This window comes from Tauraco erythrolophus, chromosome 3 (assembly GCF_009769465.1).
Source record: "Tauraco erythrolophus isolate bTauEry1 chromosome 3, bTauEry1.pri, whole genome shotgun sequence".
NCBI lineage: Eukaryota > Metazoa > Chordata > Aves > Musophagiformes > Musophagidae > Tauraco > Tauraco erythrolophus.
Genome location: NC_141467.1, coordinates 53,473,602 through 53,500,236, shown reverse-complemented (window position 1 = coordinate 53,500,236; position 26,635 = coordinate 53,473,602). Strand labels below are relative to the sequence as shown.

General features: G+C 39.9%; 1 protein-coding gene across 1 annotated transcript in view; it reads left to right on the top strand.

Annotated features, from left to right (window-relative positions):
- The first annotated feature begins 2,714 nt into the window (after positions 1–2,714).
- ZNF521 (zinc finger protein 521) overlaps positions 2,715–26,635 on the top strand; it is a 182,571-nt gene continuing 158,650 nt past the window's right edge. The window contains exons 1-2 of the mRNA XM_086609305.1: positions 2,715–2,823; positions 23,457–23,462. Coding sequence (XP_086465431.1) covers position 23,462 — 1 coding nt within the window. The 5' untranslated portion in view covers positions 2,715–2,823; positions 23,457–23,461. The remainder of the gene's footprint in view (positions 2,824–23,456; positions 23,463–26,635) is intronic.

Genomic DNA, 26,635 nt, shown 5'->3' with positions numbered 1-26,635 from the left:
CAGCAGAAGGGAATAAGCTTGACTGACTTCTGTCCCTGTAGAGTTTATATCTGCAAATGCAGAAGGAGAAGCAAAACATTTATTAGCCTTAAAATGATTCTAATTTTAATAACTGGTCTCTAAGTAGGAAGCTTTAAATTGAGTGATTCTTTAGGCTTTCGTGCACTAAGGGGTGCATCTATGGATACGTGTGTGTGTATATTGCTGAATTCCTGTAAAGTGCAAGTGTTTCTGAATAATAAGTCTTGAGAATTCCCTCCCCTCCCTTTTCTTTCCTTCTGCATTGTACTTAAAGCAGAGTCAGACACTACCCTTATTTTAAAACAAACAGGTCTGTAAACTTTATGTGCAGCATTTAAATACTCATGTTAAAATTCAAACCCAGTGCCCGCATTTCCCTGAGTGCTGTCAGTTTTATGAGATGAAACTGGGAGCTTGAGCTGAACAGCTAATAGTATGCAATGTGCACGTGCTGCCTTCCAACAAGTGTTTAATGATGTTGGGGTCAGTTTGCAACAGTTAAGACAATTATTTCTTTTTCTCAACTGCTTATAAGCTGGTGATCTCCTAACTACTTTCATTAAGCTTGCAAAATATCTTGGAAAAGGAAGTGGCAATGGAAGTTAGTAGATTCAGAGTGTTCAACAATGGCTAAAATGCCGTAAAGTCCTTCTATTTAATTAGCATCCCTTTTTGGTGTGCAAATTTGCAGATTACTCCTCTATTTGGAAGTAGCTGCCTGCGTAAAAGTTTTTACTCTTGAAAGAACCTCATGAATGTAATTTGTCATAAAAGGATTGCAGGACTTTTGCACAGCAAATATATTTTTGCCCTCAGAATGTGTTTTTTATTTTTAAAAATTAATCTGGCTTCCCTGTGTAATATAATTCCCTTAAAAATAAATTCTGCCCTTTACCCCTGTCAAAGAAATTCCTCGGTTTTGATCACAAGCCACATAGCATGAGGAAGACTTCCTGACATGGGTCATTTCCAGTTTCTGCTTGCGGGTCTGTCTGTATTTGAACAGTTGAAGGGCGGGGTGCGGCAGTGTGGACCAAAGGACCTAGAAAGATGATGAGAGCCCTGACCTTCATTGTGGCCAGCAAGAACGCCTGTGCTTTGTGCACAGTGGCAAATACAAGGATGGCTGTGCCCACAACACTGTAGGGTGCTGAGAGAAGTTTTAAGAGTGGTTTAAAGTGGAATTCCCCTTCTCCTCACCCCTTTCCTATTCTAATATGAATTTAGTGTTAGCATGTTTTAGTTTCTCTTCTCTCAAGTAGCTGTGCATGACCCTAATCAATTGCAGCACTAAATGAAGTGGGTTCACAGATACCACCTCTGTGTTGCTGTGGACAAGAAGCCTACTCCTGCTTAGCCACCTGCTTGGCTAAACAGCGTAGCATCTTAAAATGTACTTGCACAATCTCCTGGTGTTATGTGAGTTTGTCCTTGTTTTCTAAAAGAACTTGTTTCGGTCTCAGCTCTCTCAATATCTAAAAGGAAAGATGAGGCGGCCAAAGCAGAAGAGGGAAAAGTGGTAAAACACTTGCATTCCTTTTGCTGGAATGTACACGACCATTTTTCTTCTGCATTTCACTTGTTGTACTGTGGTTCCCAAGGAAAAACAAAGTTAAAATGCCAGCTTGCTTTATTAGGGAAGACAGATTGTTTTACTTCTGTCCTTTGAAGGAAGCTTTTAGTAAAGTGGGCAAAAAGTCTGGAGTAGTTAAAGCTATTTTGCTCCTTCTCAGAGGAGGAAAAGTTCTAGACTTGCATTTATCACTCTGTGCTGGTCGTCTGCAGAACCAAGGTAGGGCAGTGAGCTGTGTGGCTTATCTGCGCATAGGGAGTGGTGGTAAGACCACACATTTCTTCCAGTTTAGAAGCTTCTACTGGGCTCAGGACTTCTGCTTTGAGGCTACAGCTATCCCGATATCCCCAAAATGCTTGTTAACATGTCGAATAGACAAAGCTGTGCTTGTGCACTATTTATGTTTTACAATAGTTAGTTTCCAGTTTTCCATGATCTGACAGATACAGAAACTTTAGTGGATTTGTCTTAAGTCACACACAATTTCAAAGTATGTGTAGCATTTTGACACAATATACAGTCTTTCCAGGGGTTGGTTTGTGTCAAATAGTGTGGTGATGGAGCACTGGAGTGGGTTGTAAAATCAAGATTAATTTCATGTTTATGTAAATCAGATTTGTTAGTATCTTAATTCTGGTAATTTCCTGTGAAATGCTGTAGTTAACAGTGAAAAGAAGCTCCTGCACACTCATTGATTTGATTTTTCTTTTCATTGAAAACTAATTGCATAGGTGGTTTATCCTTTCTTATAATGATCAAAGCGCCTTCAATAGCTGTGATAAAATTGACAAACCTAACATTGAAGCATGGAAGATTTGTTTGAGTGAGAAATGGAGCTGCATTTGTGGGTGTAGAAGGGAAATTCTCCTTTCATTGAGATTAGAAAAAAATTAAGGAAAAAACCTCCTTTGCTTATTTAGCAATAAAATCTAGTGTGTTGCAGGCTCATGCCAAATATGTTTCTTCTCATCATTACCACAAGAACCGATCTTGATTTTTTTTTTTTCTTTTTAAAGGTTCTCTTCTTAGATGCCTGACGTCACGGTCTTGATTTTCTTTCAGACCCTAACTGTAACTAGAAGACAAAGCAGAAGATGGAGAAGTGCTAGACTGTAAGAAAAGGCCGGATGAAGGGGAGGAGTTAGAAGAAGAAGCTGTGCACAGCTGTGACAGCTGCCTCCAGGTTTTTGAGTCACTGAGTGATATCACAGAACACAAGATTAATCAATGTCAACTGGCAGGTAAACAATACTTATCACTTTGTGGCTTTGTGCACTGTTCTAGTTCTGACTCCCATCCTCTACTTCTGATCTCCCTCCTCTTTTCTCAGTTATTTTGCTCCCGCACTTGAATGCTTAGGTGAGACCTTTATAAACAGACTCTGGGACAGGATTATACTGTGAATGGGACACTATAAATTTCCTTCGTACCAAAGGATGTATGGGTAATTACTGCATTATCACTGTTCTTAAGTGTTCATTAGCTGTCTGTGCTGCATGTACTTTCTAGATTCATACTGTACAGCTTACGTACTTTGCTTATACACGTATTTTCCTAAGTCACTGGTGAACACAGAGAGTGTTTGTAAGTAGGGTTTAAGTGCAGCTGCATAATGTATGAATTTACACAACGACGTGTTGCAGATCTGGACTGGATGTTGCGTTAATCTAATCTGTTAACTACAAATAACTGTATAGTAATCAGTAACTGAAAGTTGAGAGGAATGAAGCAAATTGATAGAAGGAAAATAAAATCCTAGCTTCAATCAAGGGGCAGAACTGAGTGCTGATCAGATACTACTGAATTGAGCAGAGCTGGGTGAATGGACCTGTAGCCTGCTCAGGTTCCCTTCGAAATGATTGTGGTCAGCCTCCTCACCTAGGAAGTTACATGAAATCTGCTAAGTACTTTTGCCCTTTAGATTTAGTAGGTCTTTTGATGGTGCACACCGTAGGTCCAAATAGACTCAATATCAACAGAAGAGTGGTTTTATTTTTTATTAGATAGTACTTTAGTTTTAACCTCTACGGCATAAAATGTATTTATTGTGCAATGCAGTTATGTTAAAAACCTTTCTTTATTATGACTTTGTAAACAAGGAAAGCCATCCTTCCCATTTGGGAATGCTTTTAGAAAGTGTGCGTGTGCTGATGTTTAGAGAGCTTTATGAGTTATTTTGGTTCCAGTAGATCCATACATAAAAGTCAAGTAGCAGTACTGCTCTTGAGGACAAAGTGTGAAAAGAAGGTGAGCAGAAGAGGAGTAAGTGGGCAGGAGCAGAAGGAAAGTTGAGGAAGTAATACAAATTTGTCAAATGGTTTTAATCCCAACTTCAAATTATGGAAGTTGAAAATCTGCTGCAGCAAGAAACATTTACTTTTATTAATATATTGCTTTGCCTTTTCTTGCCTATAAAATGTTTTTCTAACTTCAGATACATTCAATTCTGCCATTCCCTAATCACTCCTGCAAACTTCTAGGATGTATTTGTCTATATTCCTCATGGTTTCTGGCAGTATGGATATTCTCTCTTGACTTTACTATACTTAATGTTTTTCTCTTCTTCATAGCTGTCTTCTTTCTTTTGCTCTTTCTGTGTTGAAAAATTATTGGCTTTAACTTGTCTCTTCCTTCCCTCTCACAGAAAGCATTCCCCCTGCCCTTATCCTCTGGCTACTGCCTCAGATCCATTTATTCATACCTCTTTTTTCACCTTGATCTGATATGGCTGTTTCTCCTTTCTGGTTAAGTAGCTACTGTCCCCTTTCCCCACTTCTACCAAGTGGTTTCTCTGCTTTAAAGCTGCAAGCAGAATGCTCTGAACAGTGCTTGTACAGTTGGGTTGAGAAGCTGAAGAAAAGCAGATGGAGGGAGCAGTAAGTAGGAAGAATCCCAGAGCACTGCTCCCAAACACAGCAGTTGTTGCTGAGCATTACGTTGCTAAAGGAGAGTGAAAACAAATATGCTGGATTAATCAATTTGGAGTGCATGTGTAAAAGCAGGAGTATATGTATGATATCAGAGGATGGGGAATGAAAATTAATCTTGAAGGGCATTGTTTAAGTTCCTAAAAATACCTTTGCCTCTCTTTCAAGGAAACTTGTGACAGCGAATGGGTAGAGATCAGACTATTGGAAAGCTAATGAAGTGAATAAAAACCTAAACTGCACTTCCTTCTGGACTACTAAATTGGCCAAAAGTCAACTGTCCTTGGTTTCTGGATATAAGTGACCAAAATACACCGGGAAGTTGAGAGAGGGGCCTGGATGGAATGTCCAGGATTGAGGATTTCTTCTTTCTCCAGCAAAAAATCCTGAACAAGTGGTTAGTGAGGTGAATTCAATGCTGGGTCCTAAGCTGCATATATAGCCTAACGCTAAGGATACAACATTTATGAAAACCTCATCCCTTAGATTATTTTTAGTTCATCAGAGACAACCATTGACAGACAAGCAGCTTACCTTTCTCTTCTGAAGCACAGTATATATTTGACAAAAATAAAGTTTGCTTTTAGCATTTTAAGCAAGCTCCCTGGCCTCTTGCCTTTCCCTTGGTATTCCTGCAGTGCCCTTGGGTGTCACATTCGTGTTCAGTGTTTTCAAAATAGTATTACCATGTAGGAGTAGTTGCACCTCCTTTTCTCATCACAGTCTTCTGACACAACAGGATGTTACATAATTGTTCTGGTTGTCTCCTTTTGGAGAAGTCTCAGTGAAACTAGTAGATGCCCGAAGGTATTTGTCTGTCACTAAGTCGTTAATGAAAGGCAAGCGGTTTTACTAAAATTGAATTTGTTCTACCATGTCCTGTTGTTGGGTCAACTGTGTTCTCTCTGGAGGAGAGCAGAGTGTGTCATCTATCCTGATACATGATCTTTCCAATCTGAGCCTCATCTCAGGTGCTGAAGAGTTACCTAAGTTGTCCATTATGTAAAAATGTCAGGGCTGTCAGTCTCTGAAGTTCACATTTGAGTTCTGAATCCCTCCAAACCCTAATTTTTCAGATAGCTGAGCCAGCTGCAGCTTGTGTGGATCTTACTGAGCTTCGGAGGTGCTCTGTGAGATACACAGTTTATGAATTCTCACAGTGCAGCTCCCTATGCATGTTGACCCATTTGTAGGGTCATCTTCCATACAGTTATACTGGGTAAAATCAACAATTATTTTGATGGAACAAACAGGATCACTAACCAATGGCCTAAGACAACCCTTTAGTAAAACTCTGAGGATGAAACATGAGAGTTCACAGTCAGTGTCTTGACTGCCCCTGATTTACCAACCTTGTAACATGTTTGAGATTGGGACTTGCCACTGTAGGTTCTCAAATTGATACTGAGGCTTCTAGTTTTTGCATTTGAGAGTGTTAGATGTGTTCTTCTGAAGCTTTGACACTTCAGTGGAAGGAGTAAAATTGCTTTATTGAATCTTCATTCTGCACTCTCAACCAAAGACAGGAATGGGGAGAAGGGAACTGGTTTATTAAACAGTGGTCCCAATCTCTCAAAGTGTCAGTCACCCCCACCTGTTCAGAGGATAGTGGAAGATGAGAGGTACTTACAACTCTGTGATATTTAGCTCTCAGGATCCTGAATTGCTGTTCTCTTGCAGATTTTTTCAAAGGAAAGAAAAAAGTTCTCCCCAACTGGTTCCTTCCTGTAATCTGTTGTTTGAATTGAACTCGTGTTCTTTTTCTAGAGGAGGGCATAGCTGCTCTTTTATCCTAATGTGTGCGCTATTGATCTTTTCGATTTGGGTCTGATCCAATATCCACTGAAGTCAATGAAAAGATTCCTATTGACTTCAATGGGGGATGGAACAGGTCCTTCATGAGCTATTTGGTAATATTTTTTGCTATCATCTGAAATTCTTGTACTGAAGCTTTTCGCTGAAAAGGTGATGATTTATTTATGTTAATTGCTGACAATTCCTGTAATGTTTGTGGAATACACATAACGGATGAATGGGGGGAAAAGTCCAGAAAAATTCTTTGCAATACTTGTAACCATGGGCAGATAAGATGCTGAACTGTATTAATTTAGTCATTGCAAAAGATTGGCAATAAAGTATGATTTAATAGTGTTTCTCTCTGATGTTAATGCTTTTCTCCCTCTGTCCTTCCTGCAGCATTTCCATTTAATAACTCAAGAGCCAGTTGCACATTGTCATCCTCTAAGCTGTGTGTATAAATAAAGGATCTAATTAGCATGGCTATGAACCTGATGTCCTCCTAGTATATGTCAGTTTGGATCTCACTGTAGGAACATGCATCGAGGATCAAATGTGGTGCACTACTGATAAACCTTCAACTGCACCTTCTCTTCTTTTTCCACCAACAGGAGACCAAACATAACATTTTGCGCTTCTGCCATATATGCTGTTGGTGGGGCACAATTTGTTAGACACTCTCTAATCTTCTCCCACTTGACTTATAATAATTTCTGCATGCGCACATTGCTTTGTGCTGTTTATTTCACCTTTCAGTCCAAACCCTTGGGAAACTATACTATTCATTGTACTCTATTCATTCATTGTACTATTCATTGTACTCTAATAGAGTACTATTCATTGTACTCTATGAAGTCTTCCCTGTATATGTGAGAACTGCCTCTCCACTGGCTGACTGTGTTCGGAGGCATTCAGCTCAAGCTTGATTCTCTTGAAGATCCTGTAGGTTGCTTTGGCATCAGAAGTATCAGTCATAACCAGAGTAATAGTAGAAAAAGGAGCGTCCTGTGGTGCTGCCTTGCTTGCAGTCAAATATGCAGTAAACACGCCAGTTTAGTTGGCTCAGTCGTTGAGTAGCTCAGCAGCAATGGATGTGCTGGTACACAAGACCACCATCCTGCACCTGAATGTCAGCAGACCTAGTGTGTGTTACATGGCTTCCCTACTAGCCCCATTGGCATCACAGGCTGTAAAACTTGCCTGAAAGCAGGCTACTGAATCATATGCAGTCCTAGCTTCAAGGCTAAGGATGTTCTGAGGTAGAAGACATGAGGTATTTCTCCATTGGAGATACTTATTTTACCTTCAGGTGATTAGGTAGACTTAGTTTTATGCTTTGGGCTCTAGTTTAGTGCTAGATCTTTGACACGTTGAGTAAGTATGTCAGGTAGAGCTGAGGGCTGTTCATGTTATAGTCATAAGTTTTTTCTGATGCTGAAAACATTACTGACTGTAGCTGTGTGTCCCCTGCCAGAGATTCCTGTCTGCTCAGAGATTCCTCTCCCATGCCATCTGAAAATAATTCTAGCAGATATACTGGGGACCAGTTGTTCTGAGTGCTGCTCTCCATCCGCACTGGAGTATCTCTAGGCTGGGAACTTCTAGCTAAGTCAGTATTTCTGTGTTTCCGATTATGACCAAAATTAATATTGATGGATATCATCCTCCTGTGTAGCTGAGAAACACCTTCTTGCATGTCTAGAAATAAGAGGTTGTGCCACTTAACAGCTTCACAGACAGCATGCACCATGAGAGATCAAGGACTTACCAAATGGGAGGTAATAGAGATTCCACTATAATTGTTTCCTTCTCTTGCCTCTTCTTTTTTTCTTCCTAGTGCCCAGGAATCTTTCATCTTTCTGAATAAGTTGGTAATGCCACCCTTCACTAGATGACTTGAAAACTTTCCAGGGGATTTTGTCCCAAAGGATGTATGCTGTGCACAGTGAGACTACAAGATGAACCTTGTGAGCACTTGGCATTGTCATGCTTTGATATCATACCTAGAATTGCTCTTCCTGCTAGGAAAAGAATCCTAGAGCTGGCCAAATATATTGCAAATCTTGGCATTGTTTTTTTCAGTTTCCCCTGTCTGTGTGGAAAAAAGATACATAGCTAGGGTCCTTGGTCATTTCTGCAGTACAGAGAAAAATCTGAGCTTGATAAAAGTGCTTCTGAGGACAAGGACCCTAAGAAGTTAAATCTATGATGCACCAAAAGCATATTTGTCTGCCTCATTGCAGATAGTGGCACACTGCCAAGCACTGTTTGCCAAGTACAGTTACTTCACTTGAGAGAGTCACCCTGTTTCTCTTGAGAATTCCTGCACCAAGGACTGCATATGGACTTTACATTAAACAGTTATTGAATGAAAGACAAACAGTGCTTGGACTGGGGACTTGAGCTTGGGCCCTTTATCCTTAGAGGGCTTGCTATATTACAGAGACATGTTTCTACTTTTCCATTGCTTTGGACCACAAATTTCTGACTTCTTTTCCACAAAATGACATTCTATTTGACTGAGACAGTGGAAAGCAGACCTTCTCCTCTAGTTCCCCATCCCAGCCAACACACATGGTAGTTCAGTGTGCTTCTTTGAGTTTGCAAGTTGTGAAATCGCATCCTTTCGGAATTACATGGTCCAGGACCCATATCTGCAACTCCAATCCTTGATATTGGGGAAAAGGGGGAATAGGGTGGAAACTACAGCGTCTGTCTCCAAAGATCATAATTTTGAATTCAGAGAGCAGTGTAAAGCCTTTCAGTGGACTTGGATGGAAGATTATCTGCATTACAGAATAGCCAAGGCATGCTAAAATCGTAGCAATTTGGAGAATCTGCCGTACAGAACTTCATGTGCAGAACTGCATGCTCCTAGGGAGGATAGATGAAGGTCTTGATAATTAATCGCATTCTTAGATTTTTGTATCAAAATTCTGTATAAATACTTCTGTAGGTAGCTTGGTTTTACTCAAATGTGGAGGGAACTTGTATGTGCTCAAGCTGAAAGCTGAGAAAGTAGACTGCATAACCTTCTTGCTGTTCTTCAAACCCCTGTGTTTACCTTGAGAGACAGTAGATCTATGATGAACAGCCAACATGGGCAAGGAGGCATAAACTCCTCCCCTTTTGCCTGGAAACCATTAATCTCTGCTCTTGAGATTGTTAATCAGTCATAAAAACAGTAGATCTTCACCTCCTGGGTGTTTTAAAAGCAGCCTGTTGCACTTCCGGAGTTGTCTGTCAGTGACCTCTTGTAAATGAAAGCAGCTGATGTCTGTATCATGGAACTGTTATTCTTCACTTGAGCAACCCCTGTAATAAACCTTTTCATGAGCGTTAATTGTAAATGCCAGAACTCATGTTCTGTTTGGAGGTGGGAGAAGAAGCAAGTGGTGATATCTTCCAAGGAGCTTTGAGTGATTCCTGTGTATCTCTCATTGATTTTCTTTCCCCTCAATTTTGCTTCTCATTTTCCATCACTAAAAAAGGCAGATGAATCTTTTAGCTTATATCGGCAAGGATAGCTTTGTTTGGCTTATCTACTACGTATATCCACTGAGGACTTTACAGCATCTGGATCTGAACTTCCAACATAACGGCAAGATACTGGATCAGAGCCGATGTCCCTGCACCAGTGAGGAAACTGTTTCCTCGCTGAGTACCATGGACAGAGACACCTCCTTGCTGGCCCAAGAAGTCCTGGTCTGCAGCACAAACCACTCAACTGGAGACTGTAGTTCTCTCATTGGCAAAGGGGTTTGGTGTAGGCAGCCCCAGTGCAAGGGTTACCAGGTCTAGTTCTGGTACAACTGTCTCTCAACTACCTTTTATATTTCAATAATCTAGCATCATGTATGAGGCTCTTAGGGCTCATCTTGCAGCAATCTGTGCCTTACTGGGCAAGTGGAGTATGGCAGCAGAGTTTGGCCAAAGTGCTGTTACCTACACAAGGTATCCACTCCTGTCTGGAATGTGAGTCCATTCATCCTGGGACTTGTGCATCATACATTCGAACCATGTTTTTGATCACTTCTGCTCAAAGCTTCTCAAGTAAATACTCTTTCACTGAAGATAAGGAGTGAATATTGAGGACAATGGTACACTGTTTTGCAAGTTAAAAGACCCCATGTATCTGTCACCCAGAGTTTGTTTTTCAGCATGTACTCAGAGTTTGACGTAAACAGTATGCCTTACTTCAGTGTCTTCTTCCCCAGTCATGCTCAGCAGTAGGACATATGGTCATAGTCCTAAGCTACATCAGAGGACATGTCTGTGTGGTGCTTTTTTACATAGGACTGTGAAAGCATCAACCTGACATGCCATCGTGGGTGAGTGCAATAGCCTCTGGGAGAGGCTATGATAACATAATAATAGTTCCTCTTCTGGCTGTGGTATTTTGTGGTTACCAAGCCAGCTCTATGTCATCGTCTCTGTCTCCAAGCACTGACTTGCCCAGCTCACTAGCTTTTTCAGACTTAGTTCAAGTGCCTCCCTGGCACTTTGTTGAAAATCTGCCCTAGCTAAATCCAGAACTTTGCTTTATTACTTTGACAGTCTGTTGCTCCGTTTATTTATAGCCACTGCTGGGTGTTCTAAAGGTCAAGCCGTTTCCCTCACGGAGCATTTCCAAACGGGCAGTACAGGGTATCTCTCTGCATTACCATTTGGCTACTGTGTCTTTCCCATTGGATATTAACTTTGCTCTCCCAGTGCTTGAATGACATCTCCTGCCTGTTTCAGAAGAGGGTCCAGTTTCTGAGATCTGCCAGGTGATGACATGAGGTAATCCACTGACCTTTTTCAGGCATTGTGTGGAGAACATAACTGCCAGAGCTCATTCCAGTTTTGGGAGAGCAGTACTATAATCACTATTTGATCTATGCAGCTGAAATTCCTAATTCTCATTGTCCAAGGAAGACGGTTGCCTGCAGGGGAGAGAAGGGAGGGGGCAGGGGGAATCATCAACACTGGCACATATGTGAAGAAGAAAAAATAGTCATTACTTACCCTATGATAACTATGCTGCTTCCAATTACTGTTGTAATCAATATGGATCCTGTGGCCAAGCTTGTCTTGCTTTTCACAGTGCTCAGTAATACAGACTTTGAATTGTAAAGCTGCTGCTGATACAGGGTCGTAGCTAGCCTGACCTTTACCCAGTACAATGGGAATTCATGGGTATGATTCTAATAGACACACTATTAAAAATAAAATGATGGTTGTCTTGCATGTATGCACATATATACGCCTACAGTCCGTATTGACTACAGTGTTTCAGAGAATCAGTTACTGTAAAGTAAATACCTGTTGTTTATTACATGCTTCTATTTTACTGGAATATTTATATATGAGATATTGTCAGTGTATTACAGAACGGGTCTTGTTGCCATGACAAATTAGTCTTTTTAAGTGGTGAATTCCTACACCTTCTAAACTAATTTTCTCAAAATACTTGCTGTTTTTATTATTGGTGCTTGCTTTAATTACCATTTAGAAATGAACGGAATGGGAGGTACAACAGATTATCATTACTTATATGTTCTGCAGTTAAATTCATAGCTTGAAATCCAAATGTAACAAAATGCCCCACAGCTCTTTAACACTTTGCTTAATACAGTTGTAGAAGAACCTTAATTCATGTTTATACAATCAACCATAGAGTGTTAAGACTTCTGGGCGATCTGGTAGTTCACTAACACAACCACCTATATGGGCTGAATTTATGCTTTCAAGCATCATCTGGAGGGTGTGAAAAACCCTCTTTTTTAAAAAAAGAGAATTGTTGGGGAGGAAGGGTCCTTAAAGACATTCTGGTCCCTGCTTGGTCTCGGTATAACAACCTGTCTGAGATGGTTGTAAAAACACTTCCATACTATGACTGTTAATTAGAGGGAATAGGCTTAAGACAAAGAGAAGGCACATCTTAATTCATCCAGGATGTTCTGAGCTATACCTTGTGCTTTTTGAGAAAGACACCTATTGCATTGAATATTCTGTTGTGGAAATCCGCTGTGACGTTCAAATAGAATTTTAATCCTGACACAGGGTGCTGCACCTATGGAACATGCTGGAACCTGTGGTAGCTTTTACTAAAGCTCCTCCGTTTTTTACAAGACACCAAATGTGCCATTAATTCCAACTGTTCTTCAAAAATGACTGATAGTTGAGGCAAACTCTTTCTTAATGCGAACCCTTAATATTCCTAATCTTATATCCCTGTACTAGTACTAAGAGGTCATAGTCCTTAGCTGGGGATATCATCTGGGAATGCTGTAGTGTAACTGAGATCTATGACCTCTTAATAAGCATCAGGAGAAAGAGATGGGGATCATTCTACAACATGCCCTGGGGGGTACTTTCCCTTCAAGAAGGCAAGCTGGAACTGTTCAACTTTTTTCTTTCTTTCAGTTTCTTACCTTCAGGGGGAAATTGATCGATTTGGAGATGATTATTCCATAATCTCTGAATTTTTGTCTTCTATACTGCAATGGGAACTCCTTGAAGTTTAAAGGGGTTGTGTCTCCTGTGTGCACTGTGGAATGAACGCAAGGAATTTGTGGGGACAGCAGTTCTCTCAGCACAGTTAGTGTAATAGCAGGCAAGTTTGGAATTAAAATACCAGGGCAGTCTGTGGACAAAAAAGGGTAAATTTGTTACTAAATTTTTCTGACTAAGCGTGATCACTTCTCTCAATGAATGTTTCATTTGGGATTTATTTTTGCAGGGAGGAAAATGGGGTTTCCCAGAAATGTGCATATATTAAAAACATGGTAGATCTGAGAGTTATCATGGTGAATTGAAGCAAACTAGAAACAGTGAACTGGCAGTCAACTTCTAAAAATCTCAAACTTGACAAAGAGTATTTGACACAGATTTAATAATGACATGAAATGCTGGAACTTTGTGAAATTTTGGGATAAATTTACTCTTGATAATGTTATCAAATCATGTCGAGTTTATACATGTACAAGTAAAGTGATTTAATATTTTTGTCTGTAATATTTCTGAAGCATGTAAAATACAGTAAATTATTTTGCTTGTGCGTAATAAGGAAAGCATACTTTCAGGACAGGGAATGAACTGGAGTGCTTCAAAATGTCTTTTGAAATAGAACCCTGTGTAAGATAGTGCCACGGATTGGCACTTGGTCGATATGTATAATATATGGGAATTAATTTTACATTTCATAAAAATACCTGTCTCTAGTTTATTACCTCCCTCACCGTGACCAACACTGGTGTCTGTCGTTTGTTTTAACTGCTGGATCCCAGCAGGAAATGCAGTCTAATGACTGAAGGAAGGGTTGGGTGACTCATGCGGGGGAGGCTGGAGAAGGGTCAAGTTTTTCAAGTACTTTGCAAACCTTCTACCAGCTGTAAAAGCAAAGCATAGGGAAATGAAATGGCAGTTGCTAATTTACCTTTCTCTGACAAATGTGGGCTTCAGCATGAGTGCATAACACATCATTTTACTGTTAACATAATTTTTCAAATGTATGTGTTTGTTTATTATTGCCATTATCTGACTTCAGTACATGGCCAGAAGTGATGCTTGGATTTTTGTACAACACTGAGCATTTTGATCTTTCCTGTAAATTCAGTTTCTAAGCAACACATCCTTGTCTTGAACTATTTTAATGTGTCAATAACAGTAGGTTTTCTGTATGATTCTAATTATTCTTCTAAACTGCATTTGAAATACTTAAGACAGTTAATATTTGCTTTTTCTGTGATGTTATGATTAGAATATTTTGCATTACAAGGCAATCTTTCCTTCACTAGGCAGCTGTCTAGCCTGACTGGAGAATGTTTTTCGATTTATGTCCGTAAGTTGTTGGCTATAATCTTTGCTTCACTGAAACCAATGGAAATGTCATTATGATGTTCGAGGGCAGGATTTCTATTAGTGAGTTCAAATTCTCATTCGATTGTATTACTGCTCTCTGGATTCTTCTCCATGGCACCCGGATCTCTGCCTCTCCAACACGCTTTATCATTTTGAAATAGTCAGCACTTAACAAACTTATTCCAAATAGCACTTCCCAAACACCTGATGGGCTATGGTACTAGCTCTATAGTTGCAAGCAGTTTCCCATGGCAGGTTAGTTTGAAAGTAGAAAAGCTTCCCCTCTCTGCCATAATACCAGATGCTCGCAAAAACAAAGGCTGAGAAAATGGCAGAATGCAGTTTATCTTGCTAAGATTGGATTCTGCCTCTTTTGTGACCCTCTCCACTTGTCCTTGGTTTTGATTTTCTCTTGTTATTTGGTATGCTTATGCTTGCTACTAAGGCTCTACTTTTCTGTCCTGTTACCTTTATATTTTCATTCTTTTACTGAGTGGTTCTGGAGGTGTGCTTTTTATTTCTGTTTCCTTTTCCACTATCAGCAGGTCAGATATCCCTGCAGTTCTGTCTTTGGCTGAGAAGGGTGGAGATTATTTTCTCTAGTGCTGGAGTACCCCACTGCTTCTCTCCTTCTCGTCTGTTCTCGCTCCTTTTTCACACTTCGCTTTTCTACTGTTTGTCTCTGTTCCCTTTTTGCCTGTAGGATCTCCAGAATAGTGCTACTGTTCCTGTTGGGTTTCTTCAGCAACACAGCAGACTGGAACTCACTCAATATACTTAGTTTCATTCTACAGCCTCTGCTGGACTTCATCATGCTTTTTATAGGAACAGAGAACATAGATGCAATCTCAGGTCTACAGCCCCTCTTGCTATTTGTGCCAGTCATCCATTGCAACAGTTTCATTCATTTATTTGATCCTTTTTTTTGAATAGTTTTGTAAATGCTCCTGCTTTTATGTAATGTTTCTTTAGGAATATACCATAATGGATATAGAGTATCACCAGAAGTTCCCAAGTGATAGGAACGTTTACCCCTCTTAGCATGGGGCAAAAGAGTGTTTGGTATGCCACAGTGCACATGTTTTTTTGTCATCTCAGTGCAGGCATAGCTGGCCCTGATTTATTGTTGAGGATGAGTTCGTGTATACTGAGTTGGCTTCATGAGAGGCTATAGCCTTTTCTGTTGCATTTCAGTTATTGGACAGTGCCTGAAGTGCTTAAAAATTACTTGTGCAATTCTCCTCTATGGGCATGGAAAGAGGCCCAATACAAATTAAAGGCTAAATTCTACCTATTGCAAAATTAATAGGCTTGGAGATGAAATCAAAGAGAATCTCTGTATGCTGTTGAGTCCCACGAAGTTTTTCGTACAATGTTTTGAAACCGCACCTCAGCTAGTGTATCTGATGCTGTGAGGGTGGTGAAAGGGTCTAGCAGATGTAACCAATTAATAAATATATGTTCAGCATGTCAGTATTATTCTTTGCATGTGGGGCAAGCCTTATATTTGATATGCCTGTAAGAATTGCACAACGCCTTTTCATTCTCTATGTTCCAAATCTTTTTTGCAACTATTTGTCTACAATACCACGAAATGTAGCCAGCTTTGCAGAAGACAGCAGCTAAGACCCATGAGATGTAGTAGGGGGAGACAGGAAACTCTGGCCAAGAATAACGTGGCAAACCTCCTGCTCTTGTGAAAAATGCCACAGGATCTCTGCTGTCCACACAAAGCAGATTGCACTGCAACTTTTAAGATGTGAATGGGTGGATTATTCCACACGCGCATTGCCAAAAAATGGCTGATGCTTTGTTTCCAGGTGGGTAGTACTCAAGGGAGTTCGTGTTGCAAAACGGTATGACTCTTCTTTGTCACTCCCTCGTTTCAGAGGTAACTGACAGCACAAGCTCTGTTACCACACACAGAGGGAGGCTGGCCCCGATAACCCTGCCGTAGCTGTAGAAACTGTTCTGCATGCAAGGGCTGTCAGTCCCACATGAGTGCTGAATCATGGGGTCGAGGAAGTGGCTTAGGGTAGTGTTTAACCCTAAAGTCGTATCCTGGCCCTCCCCTTTCTCCTTACCTCTGTTCTCTGGGAGCTCTAGCACAATATTTTGACTTGTGAGCCCAGAGGGTTGACTGTGTGGCAGACACTTAAGGTAATTATGGGCTTACTTATACATTTTACTGTCAAATTACGTGATTTCGATAGAGGGCATAATGTATGCTTTCTAATATGCACTCGCTGAGGCTTGGGGTTCTGCCTCTTATTAGATGGCTTAAAAAATCAAACCACGTGTTGTAACAGACCCAAGTACAATTGCCATAAAATGCATGCAGCATTCCTCCCTTTCCTTCCATACATTCTAGGATGTATAAATACAGGATGCTCTGTGGAAGAAAAGTTTGGATTTGAAATCTTCTACTGTAGTATGTGGAATGTGTTTACTAAACTGTGGAAGCTATGAGGGTACAGGAAATGGTTGTGTATTTAGGTAGTCAGTATGCTCTTAGGGAATTGAGACATGGAATAATCATTCCTCCATCAGCCAAGTGTAGTAAATGTGGTTTGCAATCCAAATGTTATTTGCATAGTTTATAGGCTTGCCAGCTATTCTTTTAACAATGAAGTGTATAGTTTTATCAGAACTACATGCCTGCTTTGGAGAGGAGGAATGGGAAGAACAGAGAACAAGATCTTTTGCAAACAAATGAAAAAAAATTAATTATTTTGCTATTGAGTAAAAATAAGTTTTGATTACACATTGCAATTGCATTTGGTGACACGAACTGAAGAAATTTTACTTTCAGTGTAAAAAAATAATTCTTAACATTTCCTCTACTCCTATGGAAGTATCTTTTTGAAAGGAAAAGACACATTTTTCAGCAAACATCTTTTCTATAAAAAAGTTGTTGCAACTTTGACTGGCTCTAAATTGTTCATTATAGTATCCTCTTTCTCCTTCTTTCTTATACATTGCTTAAATGCTGGGTAAAAGAATCTTCTTTCTTACTGCTTCTCATAAGCAGTTAAATAAGATTGAAAGAAGAGTCATTGTCAGTTAATTAGATTGCATATTAGCTTAGGGACATGGTTCTAATACAGAACTCTTTAGTTGAACTCTTTAGTTGCCTTTGCTATAACAGTATTTGCCCATAAAGGTGTTGTATGTTAAAATTCTAATATAATTACGTTGTGTGTTCAATTAAAAAATATGCTTTGCAGTTAGCTTTTTGCTAGCATTTCATCTGTGAGAAACATGGACAGTCTTCTGGATTTTTTTCCTCAAGAACTGTACATCATCTGCTGGATCCAAAAAGTATCTATTTTTTGTACGTGGATAGCTAGCCTACACTGGTGAAATGCTTCTAAAATAGCACGTGTAATGTTATATATTGTTAAGTAGAGGCTGTAGCATTCCCTCTTTCCAGACCTTATGAGCATAATCAGGCACACAATATTTTAAGAAACATTGAGCCTGTCTGAGCAAAATGCCTGCAGGATCTCATACTTCTCCCCCTATGTTCTATTTTTTTTTAAACATAGACCTGGCTCAGATTTATGTAGTTCATTGAAGTTCATGCAGTGAGTGAATTAATCATTCAAAGACGGATAGCTAAATAAAGTTACTTTACCTTAAAATTTGCAACTCCAAAACTGATCTCATAAAATGAGTCCTCCATGTTCTTTGGCATGATTCTTCTGTGCCCAGTCTATGCTGTTTCTATGAACTAGAGCAGGAAGGAGGAAAGAAAAAATACCTATTTCCAATCTAAGGCATGCTTGTGACTTGTTCCCCCACAAATATTTAAAATTAAACCCACTCACTAAGCCTACTTTCTTAGCATTACAGAGGTACCACTATTTTCTCTAAGCTGAAGAAGCATAAAGAAATGATTCCCAGACTGAAAGCCAGTAAACTTCAGACTAGAATTACCTTTACAGATAAAGGTAGTAATTTCACAGAATGTTAACCTTCTCCACATTGCTTTGTTATTCAAGGCTGTGTCTTTCTAACTTCTTGACTTCCCTCCGCACTTTCATTTATTTTTAAATTTCTTACCTTTCTTCCTTTCTATATAATATTTGCTGACAATATGGAAGACACTTGTCCTGATAGAAAGGGAAATGATGTAGCTGTGTGTTAGGATCTTCTGTTTCTTTAAAATAAGTTACGAGCAGTGAAAAATCCGAACATCAATGACTAATGTCCTCTCACTTTCAGCACTCTTGTATTATGATTATTTGCCTCTCCTTTCAGAAAATTAATAATGAAAGAACAGACATGTTATTCAATACAGATTTGAGGAAAAACTGGGAAAATGATTCTACTTGATTGCTGACAAGAAAATTAATGGAAGCCGTTGCTCCCTCATGAAGAAAATAGTTTAAAGTCCACTCATTTTTCCATTGTTAAGCCATGAGTAGAATTTAAGCTATTTAAAATTACTGATCCTGAAAAGTCAACCTACATGAAAGAGATTCAGAGAGTGCAGAGTTGAATGTAGAGGGGACCAGGTGAGAGTAGATGAGTTAGACAAATTAACCGTCACTTTTCATAAGTAATTACTTGCAGTCAGAATACTCTGCTTCATGATAATTAGTAACTTCAATGGTTTCCTCCAGAGAAAGGCATGCAGCTTTTTAAAAAAATTAAAAAATATTTTGAACTTCCATTTGGAAGGACTGGTGTAAGAATGCTGAGTGTGTGTCTCTGAAATCCTGTCTGTCTGGGGTTTAACTCCCAATATGACAGTATCTTTTTGCCTTAGACCTTTGATGTGTTTATCCTCACAGTGTCTCAGTAAGGTTAGGAAGATCTAAGGGTACTTAAAATTTCAATCAAAAAACGAACGTCATCACTTAAGTCAGATATATGTGCTTGCGTCCAAAGTTGTGATTCTGAAATGCTCTGCTCGGCTGTTACTTCCCCTAAAAGACACCGTCCTGGCACACTTCATGATCTCTTGTCTCAGCCTGAGCCCAGAATTACCACTGTTTTCTCTAAGCTTAGGAAGCATAAATAAATTATTCTCAGACTGAAAAGCAGTAAACTTCAACAAGAATTTAACTTACAGGCAAAGGTAAGTAATTTCACTGAATATTAACCTTCTCCACATTGCCTTGTTCTTTTGACCATTCCACATCTAATGCTTTCCACTACTTCTTCCAGGCTGTCAGGGAAGGAAAGCGTTTGCATATGAGGTGAAATGGTATACTAGGGAATTGTTATTCAGGAATGCTTCACTTCTAAATTTGGGCATTAAGAATGCACAGTTATTTAAGAGAAAAAGTAACACACACGAAAGACCTAATGATAACTCTGCCTTGCCTGTTCAGATTGTTCTTAGATAGCATCATGAGGTTCAAGTGCAGAAAAATGCCTGCCTAGAGATCCTCTGTCAAAGCTGTGAGGAAGGAAGGATGTGAACAGGAGGTTCTTTGTTCAGTGGTGTTGCATGTCTCACTATTCATTGCCCTTTTCCCCTTGGCTTAGGTGGGAAATAGGAATATATGGCATTCGAGGATGAAATACTGGTACAAAGCAGACCTACTAATTTAGTTAGAATTATAAGCTTGCCTTTTACTTGTACTAGTTATGCCAGTTAATACTGTGACAGAGAAGCAAGTCACGGTGCATGCATATATGCTAACCAATCACTCCCACAACGGATTTCCATAGAGCTAGATAGTACTGAACTGGGTTCCATGTTGTCCTTTCCCATGACAAATGGTGTCATTGTATTTGGGATACAAAGTGAATTTTGTGTCTCTGAATTTAGACTTGTGGAACCTGTCTGAGAAGTAAGATCTGGAGATATAAAACTTGCACCAACAGTGCTTTGCTACAAGGTTATGTATTGATTTAAACTACTGGGTCCTATCCATCAAAGCGCCTCTTTCAGAAAACATTTTCTGGAATATTTCTTTGTGAAAAGTATAGCAAGCCCTTAAACAAATTGCTACTATTTATAGAATTGTATTCAGAAGTGTATGTTTTAGTTGAGATCTCAAGACCTATCTCTGCAACTCCAAAGCAAAGGATGAGGCTGCAAAGATTAGAGGGCAACATCTGTTAACTGTGGCTGTTTGCATATCTATATATCATATAAATTTGTTCAAATGATATGAAATAGGCATACATAAAAGCATACCTAACTTAGTTTACTGACCATAATGTACTACTCATTGAAATGAGATTATGACTTGCAAATGGATATCCAGCCTAAGTAATTTTGCAGACGTGTAAACTGTCTTGTGTGGAAGAAATTAAAGAATGGCAAATTGTGTAAGTAAGGTGAAGTGAGAACATGATTGCTAAAATCTTTAGTTGCTCATAAATATCTTAGTAGCTGAAAGGATACAGAGGTGTCTGAAACCTGTGTCACTTTGCATTGAAAGCTAATAAAAACAGTCCTCTGTTCCTCCACCCTCATCACTGCCTCAGTTAATTTATTAAACTTAAAAGATGTAATATTGGCATTAATAAATGTGACCAGGGGAAATAATGAACGGACATGTATCTCTATGCTTTTAAGTGATGCTGAAGGCAGAACTAGTATCCAAAATGAGGGAACAGAACTCTGCATTTTAATGTAGTTGCTTCAACACACTCACACAAAGATTAACCTTTTATCTCAAAGTACTAGTTAGGTATTACTGTGGCAGCCTTCTTCGGGCTTGTATTTGCTGTTGCATATTGGTGTTTGCTATAGCAAGTGAAGAAGTAAATACCTGAGGAAAGGATCTTGTGCTCAGTTTAAAAATCAGATCAATCTGGGTGAGCTGCATCAGGTTCAGAAACTCTTCGTTCATAATATGCATGTCTGCTGAAGTCACAGGAAGGCTGAGCGCAAGCAGATACGACATCAGGCCCCTGTATTGCTGATGTTACCCGAATTTTCCATTGTTGGTCTGCCTATCAAAAGGGAAGAGTGGATGAAGAAGAAAACTATTGCATACAATGGAGTAGAATGGATTTCAGTGCAAAGGCCCTTGAAGTAGTGAGCAGTAACTGCGTTATGTCTGTATTGTATGGTATATGCCATGCCGGGATAGTTTAGCTCTCCAAGTAAGAGAGTTGTATTAACTTCTAGCAAACAACGTCGCTTTCCTCAGGAGGCTGCTTCAGTTCCAGGACTGGCAGATCCCCAGTAACTTGAGTATTTATGTTGCTTTAATGCACAGTCTGTGTATTTGATTTGCAAAGGACAGAAATGTACTGGTTTCCGCTTAACTTGGTTGTTGATGTTGTATGTTGTCTGTGTAGTGTGACAGTCCTTTCAGAGAGTCAACTCTTAAAATACGAATTTCTGTAGAAAACTGTAGTTTCACTCCAGTGTCCTTTGAACTTGGCAGGCGACTGAATCCAGGAGACAGAGTCTTTCAGTCACTGAAGGCAGAGATGTAGTTAACTTCAAATGCATTGCTCAGGCCGGTTGGATTGTCTGTTCACTATTGGCCTGCTGTAAGTTAAGGGAGTGTACATGTGCCTTTCTGAACAGGGAAGAGTTCAGTCTGTTAGCAGTACTTCTGTGTGGCGCACCCTCATTACAATGTGTTTCATTTTATGTTCCATTTTTCCTTGTTATTTGATCCTGCCAGTAGTTAAAAACCAGGTAATTTGATCCAGAAATGATGCGAATCATCTAGGAGAATTGAAGCGTACGGAAATTTAACATGAAAGAGAGACCTGTCTTGCACCTGTTTTCTGCACCAGTATACAGTGACCCTAGAGAAGTTAAACAAGGAATTTCTTTGAAAGGGAAGGCAGAAATTCTGCATGATATTAAGGAGAAAAGAGCCTCTGGGAGGATCTTTCAATCACTATCAGCCGACAAAATGCTCCAGAGCAGCACAGTCCACTTTCAGTGTCACGTTGAAGAATGGAGACACAGTTCAAGGGTGTGCTATTAGTATCACCAGCCCAAACTTCAAATGTACATGTGATCGAAAGGACCCTGCTGTAGACAGCTAGCTCAGCTGCTGAATGGTAGTAACTTGAGAATACTACAGGTCTTTTCTTGAGGTCTCATTAAAGACAAGGCTCAAAAAAATTCTTGAGGAAATCCAAACCGTTGATTTATTTATCATTATTTTTAAGCTGGAGTACACTGACAGTTTTTAAATACAGAAAACCAAAACAAAAGAGAATAACCTGGTGAAGTATAGGCACTGCTGCCATCTTTATTATTATCCAGTGCCTCGCTCAGGTGGTGTTCACAGTTACCTGGACTACTATCAGACTTATGCCTCGAGGACATCTACAGTGCTCATGAGACAGGGCTTTATAGAGCAGACTCACACAGCACTCTGCTTCAGAAATGAAGTGATTGCTGGCCAGGAGAAATCAAAAGGGAGCATTACATTACTTCCCACTGCAAATGTGATCGGGACCAACAAACTGTAACCTGCACTGACAAGAAAATTAGCCTTGCCACTGTATTTTAAGGGGGAAAAGCATTTTTGGGTAAGATGTAAGGCAGTTTCCCTTTGGAAGCGTGGGGGATTGCCATGTTATCAGAGACAGGGTGAAGCTCTGGAGTGGGAAACCATAGAATGGTTCTCGTTAACAACTTTTCGAGGCATCCATGTGTCATTCATCAAACTTGCCCTTTGTCTGTCTGAAAACAGAATAAACAAAGGAGATGGTCTCCTACATAGCTCTTCCCAATGAGTAGATAATCTTGGTTCACTGAGCAGAATATAAAAACAAGTCATTCTCGATGGCATATGCCATAATGAATGCTTGATTTTGAACGTCTGAGGAGTACATGCTTCTCCTCAAAGCCACGCTGTCTGACACCCGCAGCTTCCATGACCGAAGAGGCTAAGAAAAATGTTTTAAGGCAGGAAGTCTTGATGGCACATCAAGGTAGGCAGTTATAGACTGTCATGACAAAAAGCCCTGTGTGAGAACAATAAATACATGAGCTTGTTTTTTTCAGTTTATAAAACTGTGCTTGCCAGGGATCATAAAAATGGGAGTAGTAATTAGGATCAGTATGCAAATGCTATTTAAACTCTTCACAATTATCCCCTACCTCAACTATAGCTTTCTTCCCCATTTTCTTTCCTCCTCTAGCACATTTCAGCCAAAACACAACCCACACCAAATTGGCCCTGCAGCATCAAAACTGGCAAATCTAAACTCTGATAAAGTAAGGGAGACAGAATTCATGCAATTGGAGATTTTTATTGAGGGCACCTGCCAGCTTTTCAGGAGCTATGCGGAGGAGTGTTCTTTGAGTAAAGCACCTCAGGAAATCTGTACTCTGTCAGGCACAGGCCCCAGTTAAGTAAGACTAGTGGATAAGAGCAGCACCGTAAGCTATGGCTGAAAGGAATCTGAGGGTCAAAGTGGATGACAAAACACAGAAGAATGATGTTCCCTGTATAAAATCATATTCAGTAATGGCATTTCTGCATCTTTTATCACCTGAAGTTTTGAAGTGTTTCTAAAGCTGAAATTCTGTAGGAAGATATAAAGGTAATCTATTCTTCAGCCTATGCATTGAGCCATAAGAGCCTCTGACATCGCACTAGATGGTTGTTTGGCCTTTGGCTTTTACTAGATAGCCCAAAACATGGAAACCCAGCAGGACCACAGCACAACACCACAGAATTCAGGCATGTTTGCCCCTCTGGAAAGAGTCCGTGTGGTCTTTCTGTGCCTCTGGGAACTAATTGTGACTCACTGCCAGTAAGCTGGACTGGGTGTTGGGTGGGTCGTCTTCACCTAAATCTTGGTCCTGGCAAATAACATGGAAATCGTTCAGCGTCATTGACAGAAATCAGAGGAATGTGAGTCTGCTGGCCGTTTTTTCATATATGCAGTCATCAGGAAGGATGATGTCAGGAAACTGTGGCACCCCACAAGAAAGCACTCTTGGGTGAGCAAGCAGTAGTCATCTTAGGAGCAAAACAATACATGGAGTCACTGCATGACTCCATACATTATTTCCTCGGTACCCATGGGACTACAGATGAGTCGGCAACAGTTCATGGTTTGTAGTAACAAAAGTAGCTGACAATTGTAACAAAATCAGTATGGATGCTTGGTTCTCATCCAGGGCCAGCGGAGGTTCTCAACCAACAAAGCCAATGCAGTCTAGTCTATCAGGACATCTGTTGCTTATGAGGAGAGTGATGTAAACAAAGAACAGCCCTTTCTTCTTGTTTTATCTGCTCATTAACAATGTGATGCCTTGTGAACCATAAACATACAGTGTGTGTTAGTTACTGGCTTTGGTGCTGATTATACTGTTGTCAGATAGGAAGTCTCCTCTTTTAAGATATTTGCAGGAATGAAGGTCAGGAGTGGACCTGCATCGCTGAGGTGACCAGCTGTCTTAGGGTACGATACCACTGATGTCTCGTTTTCACACTCTGCCAACAGCACAATTTTTGAATATCTCCCTCACACCAAAAGCTGCAAAGCCTGTACTGAAAGACAAAAAGCCACAACTATACTATGCCAGACCGCAGAAGAGACTGAGGCTGTCACCAAAATGTCCTTGCAGGAGCAGGATATTTTTAAAATAAAACGTCCAAAAGATCATGGGAAGCAGATGATGCCATACTGCAGAGGAAAGGTCTCTCCCACCTGGTGGAAAAATTCTGTTCCTGAACTCCTTACTGTGTAATTGATTTAACCCTCTGGGCATGGGGGAGCACTGCCACCAGGCACCCAGGGCCAGAGGAGAGCTTCCCTCCCACATTTTACGCAAATTGTGGCCAATGCCTGTTACTCTGAAAGAAGATGAGGGAAAAACCTTCAAAGTCAATTTGTGCACCAAAGAAAAGGATTAAATCCTGCTTGGTTCTGCCAGGTGACCAGCTAACTCCCTGAATCATGGAAAAGAATGGAGAGACAAAGAAGAATAAATCTCTTTTCAAGCCTCACCTCAACTCTTGTGCCCAAGCACAAGGAAAGATCATATAATTTCACCATCCCTCTTTCTCTTCCAGATGGATTCCAGCTAGATAAGCAGAGTAAGTGTAGTCTTAGAGAGGGGTTTGTTGTTAGGCATTTATCGGAGGTAGGGCCAAATTGCCCTAGAGTCTCATTGTGATGTGGGATGTACCTCTTCACTAAATTCCTTTGAAAAAACCTATTTCTGTTGTATCATTCCCCTTTACTTACCATTTGGTACTTGGGTTTTGCTGTGGTTTACATCATGAATTGAAAGCGAACAGCACCATCATATAGGGTTTAGAGGGTTAAATGTTACCTTCAGTGTTTGAGCATGAGTCCCTTTGACCCCAGTAAGACTTCTGCTCATGCAAGAGCAGGGAGTACAGTCTTGTCTCTGGCAGCCCTCAGGCAGTAGTTAGGATCTGTTCTAATTAATGGAGTCTCTAGTAGGAATTATTCTGCATTTCCCAAATACGTAACCAACGAGTTCTTCTGTTAGTTCGTTGTTCTGTTTTAATAGGGCTTTCAAACATTTCCTCTAGGCTTTCAGAGAAGTCGTATGGAGTGTATTGTTCAGTATTATAGGCTGTGCTCAACATTGCGTTCTTTCTAATCAAAGCACCTTTTTGGCTATTGTGTGTACTCATAACTACAGACAGCACGCAGTACATAGATTTGGCTGCTTTTCCATAGCCACTCTGAAAATTGTAAGCAAATTGCTTTCATTTTGCCTGACAGCCAGTTTTAATTTTATTCATCATTTTATCAGATTATATAACATTTCTGTTGTCTGCATCTGTCTTCTGACTGCTTTCTTCTCTCTTCCTTTTCCCCCCATTATGTTTATGTGGAAAATATGAAAACACAATAAAGAAGAGACCAATAATAGCTTCTTGCAGTAAAAAGGGCTTATTAAAAGGATATTTTCTGCCTGGGTGAAAAAATTCCTTGAAAATATCATAAATACTTTATAACACACAGAGCTACACTTTTATTGTCTTCCGAAGTTGATTGTCTAGATAAGCCATTTAAAAAAAAAAAAAACACAAAACAAAACAACAAGAAAACACCAACCCAAAATGTCACATTTTAAAAAATAATTAGGTGAGTTTTCTTAACAGTCCAATTAGGCAGATTCCAGATGAAACATCAAAAAAGGATTAAGTAAGCATTCAATGGGTGAGAGCTTTTCAAATCAGTCTGATGACAAAGCAGATATCCTTTCATTTTGTAGAAAAAATTGCTAATACTGCAACATCCAATGGGCTTGGTTTTATTACATGTTTACAGGGCTCTTCATTGTGGTCTCAGCAATATGAAGAGCTCTGCAAGCATGCAATAAAAACTGAGCAGACTTGATGTTAGCACTACTCATTGGTGTCCCTCGTAGCAGGGAACTTCTGTTTAAATAACCAGTGAAGGTTCGTGGTGCGCTCCCTCACCTTGGCTTTTAACGATAAGGAGCAGAAGGAGAATCTTTCTAGTAAAGTTTTCAGATCGTGTTTTGTTTTCTTTTCTATAAGTACATAAAGTCTTTTATTTAAGATGT